The sequence below is a fragment of the Chiloscyllium plagiosum genome, chromosome 7 (assembly GCF_004010195.1).
Source record: "Chiloscyllium plagiosum isolate BGI_BamShark_2017 chromosome 7, ASM401019v2, whole genome shotgun sequence".
In the NCBI taxonomy this organism is placed as follows: Eukaryota; Metazoa; Chordata; class Chondrichthyes; order Orectolobiformes; family Hemiscylliidae; genus Chiloscyllium; species Chiloscyllium plagiosum.
In genome coordinates, this window is record NC_057716.1 from 102,484,336 (window position 1) to 102,499,932 (window position 15,597).

Here is a 15,597-nt window from a genome sequence, read left to right on the forward strand (position 1 = left end):
GTGCAATAAATAGATGAAGGTGGGAGGATGATGGTGATAGGTTGGAGAGGAGGGTGGAGTGGATAGAGGGGAAGGAAGATGGACAGGTAGGACAGGTCAAGAGGGTGGTGCTGATTTGGAGGGTTGGATCTAGGATAAGGTCGGGGGAGGGGAGATCAGGAAACTGGTGAAGTCAACATTGATCCCGTGCGGCTGGAGGGTCCCAAGGTGGAAAATGAGGTGTTCTTCCTCCAGGCGTCGGGTTGCTTGAGTTTGGTGATGGAGGAGGCCCAGTCAGCTTTCCCCTCTTTCCCAATGACTGCAGTTTAGTCAGGGCTCCTTGATGTTACATTAGGTCAAACATTGCCTTGATATCAAGGACAGTTACTCTCCCCCCACGTCTGGTGTTTCTTTCAGGAGAGGAGAGCAGAAGCTGAGAGGGAATTATAGAGTTTAGAATCTAGACCGCTGAAGATACTACTACCAAAAATGAGGCAAATGAGCCCGGAGGTGAGTCATGGGTCAGAGCTGGAGGAACATCCGAAAGGGTTAGGGGTGTTATGGAAGTGGGGAGGGGGGTGGAGGCAATGGAGACAAGAATGAGAATTTTAAAACTGAGACAGTGCTAGTCTAGGAGTGAGTGGACCCATTTATCTCACCGCTCCAGAGGCTCCCTGTCTCATTCCTGATAAAGGGCTTTTGCCCGAAACGTCGATTTTCCAGCTCCTCGGATGCTGCCTGACCTGCTGTGTTTTTCCAGCACCACTCTAATCTTACTCTGATCTCCAGCATCTGCAGTCTTCACTTTCGCCCAACCTCCTGATGCTACGCCACATGCTGTGTTCTTCCAGCCTCCTGCTTGTCTCCCTTTACTTCTCTCCTTCAGCCGACAATGTCCCTCAGCCTTGTTCTAATCAATGATTTTACTCTCCTCTTTATTTTTCCCCAGAGATTTATTTGCAAGATTCCTTTAAGAAACTGGTCAGTATCTCCCCAAATGACAGGTAAAATGATTATTCTGTGTGATTGGAACTGCAGTTTGTCCAGTTTGATCTCACTATTACAGGGGAGGAGCAGACACTGTGGCTTTGCCACAGAGAAATGATAAAATTTGGCGTGTTATAATTCTTGGGAGGGAGGCAACAATAAGAAGATGATGGTGCTTTCCCCATCCTCCTGGATGGTAGTGGTCGTGGGTTTGGAAGCTGCTGTTGGAGGAGCCATGTTGCAATGCAATGTGGCCATAGCACATGCTGCAAATTGGTTGTGAAGGGGGGGAATGTTTAGACTGTTGGATGCTACTAGCAAAGGACAGACTCCTTTTTTGAAGAGGAGCTTGTTCAAGCCTGTTAAGAGTCCAGTGTTTCACAAGCTTAGCATTTACATTTGTAATCTTGCCCCAAAGCACGATGCAACTGGGCGGGGACTTCTGAAATGCTATCCTGAGGGGAAGTGTGGAATTTGGCAGCTTGCACACAGCAAGCCCCTGAAAAGAGTCACGTGAAAGAACATTAGGGACAATGTAAAAGATAGCTATTGGCCAAGATTTTTAGGTGTGAATTCCTCGTTCTCTTTTCAGAGTAGTGTAGTGGGACTCTGAGATGACAGCTCTTTCTAAGACAGTATCTCTGACAGTGCGATTCTACACCAGGGGCTCGGTGATCTGCTCAGGTCTTGGAGAGTGGAATTCGAAACTAGAATCCCTGACTCCGAGATTATGGTCTGACTGACCAATGGCTTGACATCTACAAACAGCGCTGCGCTGATAGTTACAGAATCCGATCGCTAATCCCACATCTGAGAAATATTGAGGGCGTGCTGTGAGACAGTAATTGACATAAAACATGAAAAACATACGAACCAGAAGCAAGAGTAGGTCAGTCAGCTCTTCAAGCTTGTTCCACCATTCAATGTGATGATGACTGATCCTCTTTCTCAGTGCCATGTGCCTGCCTTACTCCCATAGGCCTTGATGCCTTTAAGATAGGTATCAATGTCTTCCTTAAATATATTCAACACAAATATTCAGCAAGGTCCAGGGTGGTCCAGTCATATTGATGTCAATCCTTCTCATCATGAGGAAGGTTAGCATTCTTGTGAAGTACGTTGACCTGTTCTTTGATTATAATCTACCCACATGTTTTTTTTTCCGCATTTTAGCCTATTTGATGCAGTTTACTCTCTGATTCAGAATAAAATTCATCGACTGCCAGTGATCGACCCCATATCTGGGAACGTTCTCTACGTCCTGACACATAAACGCATCCTGAAGTACTTCCACCTCTTTGTAAGTTTCTTGACTGCGTTACACTTAAATATGAGTACGGAATTGGCGAGAAACTAGGATTGTTGCTCTTACAGTGGAGAAGGTGGAGGAGAGATATAAGTGAGCTGTTCAAAATCATGAAGAGGTTTTGTTCGAGTAAATACAGAGAAACAGCTTTTACCAACAGGAGACTCAGCTAGTACAGGACACAAAATTATTATAGAAGCAAAGAACTGGAGGGGAGATGACAATATTTTTACACAGACAGTTTTTATGATCTTAGCAAATGGAGTCATAGAGTCATAGGGATGTACATCATGGAAATAGACCTTTCAGTCCAATTCAGCCACACCAACCAGATATCCTAAATTAATTTTGTCCCATTTACCAGCCCTATATCCATATTCCCCTAAATCCCTCCTATTCATATGCTTATCCAGATGCCTTTTAAATGTTGTACTTGTACCAACCTCCATCACTTCCATACACACACCACTCTCTGCGTGAAAAAAGTTGGTTCTGAGGTACCTTTTAAATCTTTCCCCTCTCACCCTAAACATATGCCTTCTAGTTCTGGACTCTCCTACCCTGAAGAAAAGATTTTGTCTATTCACCTTATCCATGCCCCTCATGATTTTATAAATTTCTATAAGATCACCCCTCAACCACTGATGCCGGAATATAATGGAATATAATTTGGGAAAATATTATGTTATACACTTTGGCTGGAATAATAGAGGAGCTGAATATTATTTAAATGGGGAGAGACTGCAGAAAGCTACAGAACAGAAAGAGTTGGGGGTCTTCGTCCATAAATCTCAAAACTTTAGCATCAAAGTTCACAGGGTGAGACCGAAGGCAAATGGAACGGTGACCTTTATTTCAAAAGGAATAGAATATAAAAGTATAGAGATTTTGCTAAAAATATACAATGCACTAGTCAGATTATGCCAGGAACACACATGACCAGCTTTTGGCCTCTTAACAAAGGAAAAATATAATAGCATCAGAGATTGTCTAGAGAAGGATCATTTGGTTGATTCCAGGTAAGAAGGGACTGGTTCATGAGGAGAAATTGAGTAGGCCTGGGCCTGTACACATTAGAGTTTAGAAGAATGAGAGGTGACTTTATTGAAACATACAAGATTCTTAGGGGACTTGACAGGGGAGATGAGGAAAGGTTGTTTCCTCTTGTGGGAGAGTCGAGGACCATGGAGTGTTTCAAGAGGCTTGTGATGAGGCAGATGAAGACCCTGCTGACCCCTCACTGGATAACGTATCGTCCCAACCGCTCAACTGATGATGCCATCTCCACCACTCTCCATCTTGCCCTCACCCACCCGGAGAAGAAGGACACCTATGTCGGACTACTGTTCATAGACTTCAGTTCTGCATTTAACACTTTCATTCCTCAGCACCTGACTGGAAAACTGAGTCTACTGGGCCTAGATGCCTCCCTCTGGGAGTCCTCAGTCAGTCCAGATTGGGAACAGCATCACCAACACCATCACACTGAGCATGGGGGCCCAAAGCCCTTCATCAGGAATGAGGCTGGGAGCCTCAGAGGTGGGTGGGTGAGGGGGCTAGGGGGAAGGTAGCTGAGAGGCCCAGAACATGCATGTCCTCGGTAGAGTGGAAGGGAGAATTGAAGTGTTTGGCCACGGGGCAGTGGGTTTGGTTGGTGCTGGTGTCCCGGAGATGTTCTTTAGATTAGATTACTTTACAGTGTGGAAACAGGCCCTTTGGCCCAACAAGTCCACACCGACCCGCCGAAGCGCAACCCACCCATAACCTTACATTTACCCCTTACCTAACACTACGGGCAATTTAGCATGGCTAATTCACCTGATCCTGCACATCTTTGGATTGTGGGAGGAAACCAGAGCACCCGGAGGAAACCCACGCAGACACGGGGAGAATGTGCAAACTCCACACAGTCAGTCGCCTGAGGTGGGAATTGAACCCGGGTCTCTGGCGCTGTGAGGCAGCAGTGCTAACCACTGTGCCACCGTGCCGCTCTGAAGCATTGTGCGAATAAGCGTCCTGTCTCCCCAACGTAGAGGAGACCGCATCGGGACCATACCCTCCAGTCTAGGCAGCATTCTGGTAAATCTCCTCTGCACCCTCTCCAAAGCTTCCACAGCTTTTCTGTCATGAGATGACCAGAGCTGGACACAATATTCCAAGTGTGCTCTAACCTGGGCTGTACAAAGAATTATCAGATCAGCCGCAATCTCATTGAATAGTGGAGGGCACGCGATGGGCTGAATGGCCTACTTTTGTTCTGATGCCTCTCAAACCTGTACCAGACTTCACTGAGATCATAGCTAAACTGTACCTTACCGGAACTGACCAGTACTCACTAGACATGAAACATAAACTTTGATTCCTCTCCGCAGGTACTGCCAGACCTGCTGAGCTTTTCCCAGCAATTCCTATTTTTGTCTCTGTATCTCACCTTCATTCACCCTTACTGTTTACTTGGTCAATTTCTCTTAATACCCTCGCTGGACCAGATTCTATCTCTTTCAGTTTTGAAACTTACAATTGACTACCAAACTCAACAACTTTCCCTTCAGCACAGTTCCAACTTCAAGGGTCAGTTGGTGTTTGAAGCTGCTTTCTGGTATCAGCTCCCACTTTGTACACACTGTCTTTAAAATTATTGGGATGCGAGTATCCACTGGCTAGGCCAGCATTTATTTTGCATCTCTAATTGCTCAAAGGGCAGTTAAGAGTCACTGACATTGACGTGGGTCTGGAGTCACATGTAGGCCAGACCAGGTAAAGGTGGTAAATTTTCCTCATTTTAATGAATCAAATGTTTTTAATAAGTACCAGGAATAGCAAAAGGAAGCATTCCTTTGAATGTGGTGGTCAGATTTGAACCCATAATCTCCAAAACAATAAACTGGGGCTCAGGATTACTAATTCAGTGACATTACCACTATGGCACTGCCATCCCACTGAACATGCTGACTCACCAATTAAAATAGTTTATAACAACTATCATAACTTCCAGGTATACAGTGTCATCAAACACCTTTATTGTAATAAAACGTCCCAAAGCCAAAGCACTCTGCGAGAACATTATGAAACAAATTTGACACTCAACCACATAAAGAGATAATGATACAATGCCCAGTCAGATTGTCTGTGTGGAGATTGCACATTCTCCCTGTATCTTCATGAGTTTCCAAAGATGTGCAGGTCAGGTGAATTGACTATGTTAAATTGCCCATAGTGTTAGGTGCATTAGTCAGGGGGAAATGGGTCTGGTGGGTTACTCTTCAAAGGGTCAGTGTGGACTTGTTGGGCTGAAGGGCCTGTTTCCACACTGTAGGGAGTCTAATCTAATCTAATCCAAAGAGATAGGGTTTATACAAATACTAACAGTGAGCAGACGGAGGCCTTTCAGCTCCTCATGTCTTCTCTGCCATTTATTATGATCATGATTTATTTGATTGTAACTTCAATCCATATTCTTGTCTATCCCTTAATAACCTTTCACTTCCTTTGCTTACCAAATATCTATCTACCTCTGCTTCCCTCACCTGCTGTAGTGCTCGCTCGTTCTAAGCAGTGTTTTAGAGGAGGAAGGAGAGAGTGGAGAGGTTAGAACATAGAACATGGAACAGTACAGCCCAGTCCAGGTCCTTCGGCCCTCAATGTTGTGCTGGCCTTCTATCCTACTCTAAGATCAGTCTAACCTACATACTCTTCATTGTACTATCATCCATGCGCCTATCCAAGAGTTGCTTAAATGTCCCTAATGTATCTGACTCTACTCCCACTGGTGGCAGTGCATTCTATGAACCCACCACTCTCTGTGTAAAGAACCTACCTCTGACATCTCCCCTAAACCTTCCTCCAATCACCTTAAAATTGTGCCCCCTTATGATAGACATTTCCACCATGGAAAAAGTTTTTGGCTATCCACTTAATCTATGCCTCTCAATATCTTGTACACCTCTAGGCAGAAGTGAGGACTGCAGATGCTGGAAATCAGAGTCTAGATTAGTGTGGTGCTGGAAAAACACAGCAGGTCAGGCAGCATCCGAGGAGCAAGAAAATCGACGTTTCAGGCAAAAGCCCTTCATCAGGGCTTTTGCCCGAAACGTCAGTTTTCCTGCTCCTCTTGCACATCTCTATCAAGTGACCTCTCATCGCTCTTCACTCCAATGAGAAAAAATCCCAGCTCCCTCAACCTTTCTTCATAAGACATGCCCTCCAGTCCAAACAGCATCCTGGTAAATCTCCTCTCTAAAGCTTCCATAGCTTTCCTATAATGAAGAGACAAGAACTGAACACAATATTCCAGGTGTGCTCTAACCAGGGCTCTATAGAGCTGCAGCATAACCTCGCGACTCTTAAACTCAATCCCCCTGCTCATGAAAGCTAACAGATCACACGCCTTCTTAACAAACCTTTCAACCTGGGTGGCAACTTTGAGGGATCTGTGGACATGGTTGTAAGAAATGTTGCAGAATGGAGGGCACAAGGGCCGAAGGGCCTGTACTGTGCTGTACTGTTCTATGTAAAACACACACTAAGTAATAGAAACATAATGCAGGAGTAATGCACATCAATGTTATACTTTATTTACAGCATAAATCACTTAAATAACAATGGAACTTTGCCTTAAATAAAAGTTACCAGCAGACAGCTGTACCCTCATTCGTATCCTCAACTGACAAACAGGTGAAAACACTGCTGCCAATGATGGAAGAATTGAAATTGGGAATTGGTAAGAGCACCAGACTAGAGAGAGTACAAAGATCTTGCAGAGTTTTGGAATTGGAAGTGATGGTTTGTAAATAAGGATGAGAATTTTTAAACTGAAGCATTGTCGGACTGGGAACCAATCAAACAAAGGGTTAAGGGCGAACGAGGTTTGGTGTGAGTTGGCATCCAGGCAGCAGAGTTTAGATGAGCTCAAATTTAGGCGATGATTTATATGAAAATCCCTTGAGTTATCTTGATTACACCAATCTCTCAAACCGTGACTAAGATCCATCAGCCCAGACCAGGAGTTGAAATTACATCCTTACGGTTTGTGTCACTGCAGTGTATTCCATCTAATCGAACTTTTAAATTTATTCTGACAAAATCCATTTCGTTGATCTCACTGCCCAATTCCATTTCCTTTCAGGCCTCAAAGCTGCCCAAGCCAAGCTTTATGAAGAAGACGCTAGAGGAGCTTGCGATTGGGACCTACAAAGATGTAGCCGTGATAGAGGAGACGTCATCAGTTTATGAAGCACTTGGGATCTTTGTGGCAAGAAGGGTGTCTGCTTTGCCGGTGGTGAACAAGTTGGGTAAGTAAGAGGAAGGTACAAGATGGGAGTTAACAGGATGTAAATAAATAATCACCTGGACAAACCACAGAGAGCAGAATTGAAACAGGAATTGCTGGAAAATCTCAGCAGGTCCACCAGCATCAGTGGAGAGAAATCAGAGTTAACGTGACCCTTCCTTAGAATGAAGAAAAGCTTTACAAAGATGTTGCCAGAGTTGGAGGATTTAAGCTATAGGGAGAGGCTGAACAGGCTGGGGCGTCAGAGGCTGAGGGGTGACCTTATAGAGGTTTGTACAATCATGAGGGGCACGGATAGGGTGAATAAACAAGGTCTTTTCCCTGGGGTGGGGGAGTCCAAAACGAGATGATATAGGTTTAGAGTGAGAGGGAAACGATATAGAAGGGACCTAATGGGTAACTTTTTCACGCAAAGGGTATTGAGTGTATAGAATGAGCTGCCAGAGAAAGTGATGGAGGCTGGTACAATTACAACATTTAAAAGGCAGCTAGATGGGTATATGAGTAGGAAGGGTTTAGAGGGATATGGGCCAAGTGCTGACAAATGGGACTAGATTAATTTAGGATATCTGGTCAGCATGAAGGGTCTGTTTCCATGTTATACATCTTTATGACTATAATTGGACAGACAGAATCGAGATAGCTTACCTGTTGAGTTTAGAGGGGATTTAACCTGCATAACTGCTTTCAATGCCTTGAAAACCATTCAGCCTCAAAATGCAATGGCTCCTCAGTTGGGTTGAATGGTTGAGTTAGAATGTCATGGGTTCGAGTCCCACTCAAGTCTTGAGAACAGTGTCCAGGCTGATTTCCCAGCATGGTACTGAGGAAGTACTGCACTGCCAGACGTGTCATGTTTGGGATGAGATATAAATTCATTTATCTACTCTGATAGATGGAAGTGGAACATCTCACAGGCACTACCTTGAAGAATAAGACCATAAGACCATAAGACATAGGAGTGGAAGTAAGGCCATTCGGCCCATCGAGTCCACTCCGCCATTCAATCATGGCTGATGCGCATTTCAGCTCCACTTACCAGCGTTCTCCCCGTAGCCCTTAATTCCTCTAGACAACAAGAATCTATCAATCTCGGCCTTGAAGACATTTAGCGTCCCGGCTTCCACTGCACTCCGTGGCAATGAATTCCACAGGCCCACCACTCTCTGGCTGAAGAAATGTCTCCGCATTTCTGTTCTGAAATGACCCCCTCTAATTCTAAGGCTGTGTCCACAGGTCCTAGTCTCCTCGTTTAACTGAAACAATTTCCTAGCATCCACCTTTTCCAAGCCATGTATTATTTTGTACGTCTCTATTAAGTCTCCCCTTAATCTTCTAAACTCCAACGAATACAATCCCAGTATCCTCAGCCGTTCCTCATATGTTAGACCTGTCATTCCAGGGATCATCCGTGTGAATCTCCGCTGGACACGTTCCAGTGCCAGTATGTCCTTCCTGAGGTGTGGGGACCAAAACTGGACACAGTACTCCAAATGGGGCCTAACCAGAGCTTTACCAGAGCTTTATAAAGTCTTACGGAGAGGGGCCATTTTTTTTCAGGGTCCAAGCCAAAAGTATTCCTCGACCATATCACTGAAAAAAGTCACAGCTGGTCATTTGTGGATGTTTGCTACTTGCAAATTGGCCTTTCCAGTATTATAAAATTGATTACAGCTCTCAAGTACTTTGGAATCACTTGGAGTCATAAAAGATCCTTTATGAATGCAATTCATTTTAAAACAGCTCAAGATTTAATAACACCAGCAATTTGGGATACCTATAAATTAATGCTACTAGGACTTTAAAATCTGTGTCTCTGAGGTAGGAACCATATAAAAACATAAAAACATAAGAATTGGATTAAAAGCAGGCCATCTGGCCCATCGATAAGACCTGGCTGATCTTTTCGTTGACTTAGCTCCACTTACCGTAACCCTTAATTCCTTTATTGTTCAAAAATCTATCCATCTTTGCCTTAAAAACATTCAGCGAGGTAGCCTTAACTGCTTCACTGGGCCAAGAATTCCTCAGATTCACAGCCCTTTGGGTGAAGAAGTTCCTCCTCAACTCCGTCCTAAACCTGCTCCCTCGTATTTTGAGACTATGCCCCCAGTTCTAGTTTAACCTGCCAGTGTAAACAACCTCCCTGCTCTATCTTATCTATTTCGTTCAGAATTTTATGTGTTTCTATAAGATCATACCTCATTCTTCAAAATTCCAATGAGTATAATCCCAGTCTACTCAGTCTCTCCTCTTAAGCCAACTCTCTCAACTCCGGAATCAACCTGGTGAACCTCCTCTGCACCCCCTCCAGACCCGCTGAGCTTTTCCAGCAATTTCTATTTTTTATTTCTTTTTAGCTGCACATGCTGGGGTGTCCAGAGTATGTTCTCAGCTGGGCCTCTCAATGGAACACTCTAACGCAGTAGAACTTTAATCAAAAGATAACACACTAGCATGTCTGCTCTGTAGCACACCAGTGCCCAGAGACCAGGATTTATAATTGTTTATTTTAACTTGCTTTCTCGTATTTTGTTGGAAGATTAAAACTCAAGCATGTCTTTCTGCCTTTCCATCATGTCAACAGCCTGGGACAGAGTCCACAGGAGACCCCTATTTGGTTTGTTGAATGTATCCCTCCATTTGGGCTATTGCTGTTGGCATGGTGGCTCAGTGGCTAGCACTGCTGCCTCACAATGCCAGGGACCTGGGTTCAATTCCAGCCTTGGGTGACTGTCTGTGTGGAGTTTGTATGTTCTCTCTGTGTCTGTGTGGGTTTCTGCCAGGTGCTCCAGTTTCCTCACACACTCTAAAGGTGGATTGGCCTTGCTAAATTGCCTATTGCATTCAGAGATGTGGAGGTTAGGTGCCTTATCCAGGGTTACAGAGGTGGGTCTAGGTGAGAGGGTCAGTCTGGACTCGTTGGGCTGATTAGCCTATTTCCATTCTGTAGGGACTTTCTTCTATCCTATGAAGATCCTTTGATACTCATTAAGTGTGACGTTCCATAATGTTTCTCTGAAATCCACAGAGAGATTTTAGACATCAACCATCCTCAATCATCTTTTGGCATATATGTCTTTTTACTTAAGAAGTTCAAAACCTCTAAGTAATTCAGGGTTATGATCTGTTGTCATGACACTGCTTTCATGAGTTTATAGAACAGTGATCACTTGCTGATTGACTTTTCTTTCTATTCCAGGTAAAGTTGTGAATCTCTACTCACGATTTGATGCTATAGTAAGTACTGGAGATCTCAACTGTAAGGTCCACAGTTGTTAGGTTTGATAGTGCAGTAATTAGGAGTCTGGAGCCTGTCCTGTGCTCACAGCTTGTATTACAGACTGTGGCCAAAATGAACCTTCCTGCTATCCAAGCAGCTTTTAGTGATTGTTGTATAACAATAATAACCTGCATTTATATACAACCATATGACACAGGAGCAGAAATTAGGCCATTCAGCCCTCATGTCTGCTCTGCCATTCATGGATGACCGATAAGTTTCTCAACCCCATTCTCCCGCTTTCTCCCCATAACCCTTGATCCCCTTGATACTCAAGAACCTATCTAACTCAGTCTTAAATGTACTCAATGATGGCTTTAACGTAATAAAACATCCTAAGGTGCTTCACAGGAGCAATAACTAAATAAAATATGAGAGAGAGCCCTTAAAGAAATGTAAGTGAAGATGAAAATATTGTAGGGCTGGTGTAGGATGGACCACTGGGATACCTTCTGGGGAAGGTGGGTCCTGAACAAGAAGGATGGGTTGCATCTGAACAGGATGGGCACCAATATCCTGAGCAGGAAGTTTGCGAGAGCTCTTCGGAAGAGTTTAAAATAGATTGGCAGGTAGGTGGGAACCTGAGCTACGGATCAGATAATGGAGTAGGTAGTGAGCAGCCAGATACTGCATGCAAAGAATCTGTGAGGAGGGATGGGCACTTGACTGGGCGAAGCTGCATTCAGTTTGATGAGTTGAAGTGTGTCTATTTTACACAAGAAGTATCAGGAATAAGGGTGACAAACTCAGAGCATGGATTAGTACTTGGAACTATGATGTTGTGGCCATTACAGAGACTTGGATATCTAAGGGGCAGGAATGGTTGTTGGATGTTCCAGGGTTTAGATGTTTCAAAAGGAATTGGGGAGCAGGTAAAAGAGGTGGAGGAGTGGCATTGCTAATCAGGGATAGTATCACAGCTGCAGAAAGGGCGGTCGTCGAGGAGGGTTTGCCTACAGAGTCAGTATGGATGGAAGTCAGAAAGACAAAAGGAGCAGTCACTTTACTGGGAGTTTTCTACAGGCCCCCTCGTAGCAACAGAGACACGGAGGAGCAGATTGGGAGGCAGATTTTGGAAAGGTGCAGAAATAGTGGGGTTGTTATCATGGGTGACTTTAACTTCCCTAATATTGATTGGAATGTCCTTAGTTCAAATAGTTTCGATGAGGCAGTTTTTGTCAGGTGTGTTCAGGAAGGGTTCCTGACGCAATATGTAGATAGACAGACTAAAGGAAGGCCATTTTGGATTTGGCACTTGGCAACGGACCAGGCCAGGTGTCAGACCTCGGCATTTCAGTGAGAGTGATCACAATTGCCTGACCTTTATTATATTAATGGGAAGGGATAGGAGAGCAGACAGTATGAGAAAGTACTTAATTGGGGGAGGGGGAATTACAATGCTATTAGGCAGTAACTGGGGCTCCTAAATTGGGAACAGATGTTCGCAGGGAAATGCATGACAGAAATGTGGAAGTTGTTTAGGGAGCACTTGCTGATAGTGCTGGACAGCTTTGTCCCACTGAAGTATGGCATTCCAACCAGAACTATATCAACAAACACGTCGAGTTAGACCCCATCTATCACCCCCTGACAAAAAGAACCGGAAATGACATCACCACCGGAAATGATGCCACCACAGGAAATGATATCACCACCCCAAGGAAACCCAAACATATAAATAGAAAGCAGGAATTATCAACAGTGCTTTGCCCGGAGGTCCACTGAAGATGTTATCTCGTATGGTGACAAAACATCTGGAAATGAACCTTCCAGCTCAGGGAGCAAACCTACATCCTGAATCTCACCCTGAGCTACAAATCTTCTCAAAACTCGCAATTAAGGAAAATCCTAAAGCGTTCTACACTTACGTGAGGAACAAAAGGATGGCTAGAGTGAGGGTAGGGCTGATCAGGGTTGGTGGAGGGAACTTGTGCCTGGAGTTGGAGGAAGTAGTGGAAGTCCTTAATGAATACTTGTCTTCACTATTCACTACCGAGAGGGACCTTGACATTTCTGAGGACAGCGTGAAAGAGACTGATATGCTCGAACAGGTTTATGTTAGGAAGGAGGATGTGCTGAAATTTTTGAAAAACATAAGATTAGATAAATCCCCTGGGCTTGATAAGTTATATCCTAGGTTGCTACAGGAAGTGAGGGAAGAGATTACTGTGCCTTTGCGATGATCTTTGTGTCCTCACTGTCCACTAGAGTAGTGCCAGATGATTGGAGGGTGGCAAATGTTCAAGTAAGGGAATAGAGATAATCCTTGGAATTACAAACCAGTCAGTCTTATGTCAGGGGTGGGCAAAGTATTGGAAAGGATTCTGAGAGATAGGATTTATGATTACTTGGAAAATTATAGTTTAATTAGAGATAGTCAGCATGGCTTTGTGAGGGGCAGGTTGTGCCTCACAAAACTTATTGAATTCTTTGAGGATGTGACAAAACACGTTGATGAAGGTAGAGCTGTGGATGTGGTGTACATGGATCTTAGCAAGGAGTTCGATAAGGTTGGCTCATTCAGAAAGTCAGAAGGCATGGAATGCAGTGAAACCTGGCTATCTGGATACAGAATTGGCTGGCCTATAGAAGACAGAGGGTGGTGGTAGATGAAAGGTATTCAGCATGGAGCTCAGTGACCAGTGGTGTCCAGCAGGGATTGGTTCTGGGACCTCCGCTCTTTGTGTTTTTTATAAACAACTTGGATGAGGAAGTGGAAGGGTGGGTTAGTAAGTTGCCAATGACACAAAGGTTGGTGGAGTTGTGGATAGTGTGGAGGGCTATTGTAGGTTGCAATGAGACATTTCCAGGATGCAGAACTGGGCTGATCAGTGGCAAATAGAGTTCAATCTGGAAAAGGATGAAGTTATTCACTTTGGAAGGTCGGACTTGAATGCAGAGTACAGGATTAAAGGCATGATTCTTGGCAGTGTGGAGGAATAGAGGGATCTTGGGGTCCACGTCCATAGATCCCTCAAAGTTGCCACCCAGATTGTTAGGGTTGTTAAGAAGGCGTATAGTGTGTTGGCTTTCATTAACAGGGGGATTGAGTTTAAGAGCCGCGACGTTATGCAATAGCTCTATAGAACCCTAGTTAGACCATACCTGGAATATTGCGTCATTATAGGAAGGATGTGGAAGCTTTAGAGAGGGTGCAGAGGAGATTTACCAGGATGCTGCCTGGACTGGAGGGCATGTCTTATGAAGAAAGGTTGAGAGAGCTGGAGCTTTTCTCATTGGAGTGAAGAGGGATGAGAGGTGACTTGATAGAGATGTACAAGATGTTGAGCGGCAGAGATAGAGTGGATAGTCAGAGACATTTTAACCAAGACAGAAATAGCTATCACGAGGGGCCATAATTTTAAAGTAATTGGAGGAAAGTTAAAGATGTCAGAGGTAGGTTCTTTACTCAGGGAGTGATGGGTGTGTGGAATGCACTGCCAGCAGTGGGAGTAGAGTCAGATACATTAGGGACATTGAGTGACTCTTGGATAGGCGCATGGAAGATAGTGTGATGAAGGGTATGGAGGTTAGTCTGATCTTAGAGTAGGATAGAAGGGAAGCATTACATTGAGGGCTGAAGGGCCAGTACTGTGCTGTACTGTTCCGTGTTCTGTGTTCTAAATGGTGAAAAGTAGCAGCATGCTGCTGTGCAGAGAAACCTGGGTGTCCTTGTGCATGAGTCACAGAAGGTTGGTTTGCAGGTGCAGCAGGTAATTAACAAGGCAAATAGAATATTGTCCTTCATTGCTAGTGGGATAGAGTTTAAAAACAGGGAGGTTGTGGTGCACCTGTATAGGATGTTGCTGAGACCACACCTGGAGTACCATGTGGAGTTTTGGTTTCCTTACTTGAACAGTAAAGGAATTGAGGATAACAGTGAGAGGGTGGGTAAGTGGAGCTGATCAAAACCTTGCACAAAGTGGTAAGGTTTTGAGGAGTGTCTTAAATGGGAAGAAGGAGGTGAAGAGGTTTAGGGGAGCAATTCTAAAATTTGGACCAAGTTGCAGGAGTGCAGTGACCTTGGAGGAATGCAGAATTTGAGCAAATCACAGAGATTGGGAGGGATGAAGCCATGGCAGCATTTGGAAACAGTGGTGAGAATTTTAGGTGAAACCTTTAGTTTATTTTAGCTGGAAAGAATTTGGGAGGTTTCAATATACCTTATCGTCTCGGTAAGAAGATTTACTACCAATGTGTTACTGGTTTCTACGCTTAGTATACAGCCTTTGAATCAGAACATCTTTATTCAAATCCCATGAACATTAAATCCAGACTGACACTACAATGCAGCACAGTAGGAGTGCTGCTCTGTCTGAGGTGCTGTCTTTTAAGTAAGATGTTCAACTGAGACCTCTTCTGTCCTCTCAAGACAAGCTTTGCAAAGATTTGATAACAGCACAAAATTCTCCCAGGTAACATTTAACCCTCAACCAAACAGAAAATAATTTTTAAAAAATGTAATCTGGTGATTAACTTATTGTGGTTTGTCGGATTTTACTGTGAGCAAATTAGTGTCAATAGAAACTACCTTTGGTTGCAAAGCTATTGGATGAAAGTAAATACATGAACATAGAACATAGAACATTACAGCGCAGTACAGGCCCTTTGGCCCTCGATGTTGCGCCGCCCTGACATGCTAATCTGAAGCCCATCCCACCTACACTATTCCATGTACGTCCATATGCCTGTCCAATGACGACTTAAATGCACTTAAACTTGGTGAATCTACTACTGATGCAGGCAAAGCAT

At 44.1% G+C, this 15,597-nt stretch overlaps 1 protein-coding gene across 4 annotated transcripts in view; it reads left to right on the top strand.

Moving 5' to 3' along the window:
* The window catches only part of LOC122551805 (5'-AMP-activated protein kinase subunit gamma-1-like), a 45,931-nt gene that overhangs the window by 14,905 nt on the left and 15,429 nt on the right, over positions 1-15,597 (top strand). For all 4 annotated transcript variants that reach the window (XM_043694278.1, XM_043694280.1, XM_043694281.1 and 1 more), the window contains exons 5-8: positions 929-983; positions 2,140-2,266; positions 7,398-7,563; positions 10,765-10,802. In XM_043694278.1, coding sequence (XP_043550213.1) covers positions 929-983; positions 2,140-2,266; positions 7,398-7,563; positions 10,765-10,802 — 386 coding nt within the window. The remainder of the gene's footprint in view (positions 1-928; positions 984-2,139; positions 2,267-7,397; positions 7,564-10,764; positions 10,803-15,597) is intronic.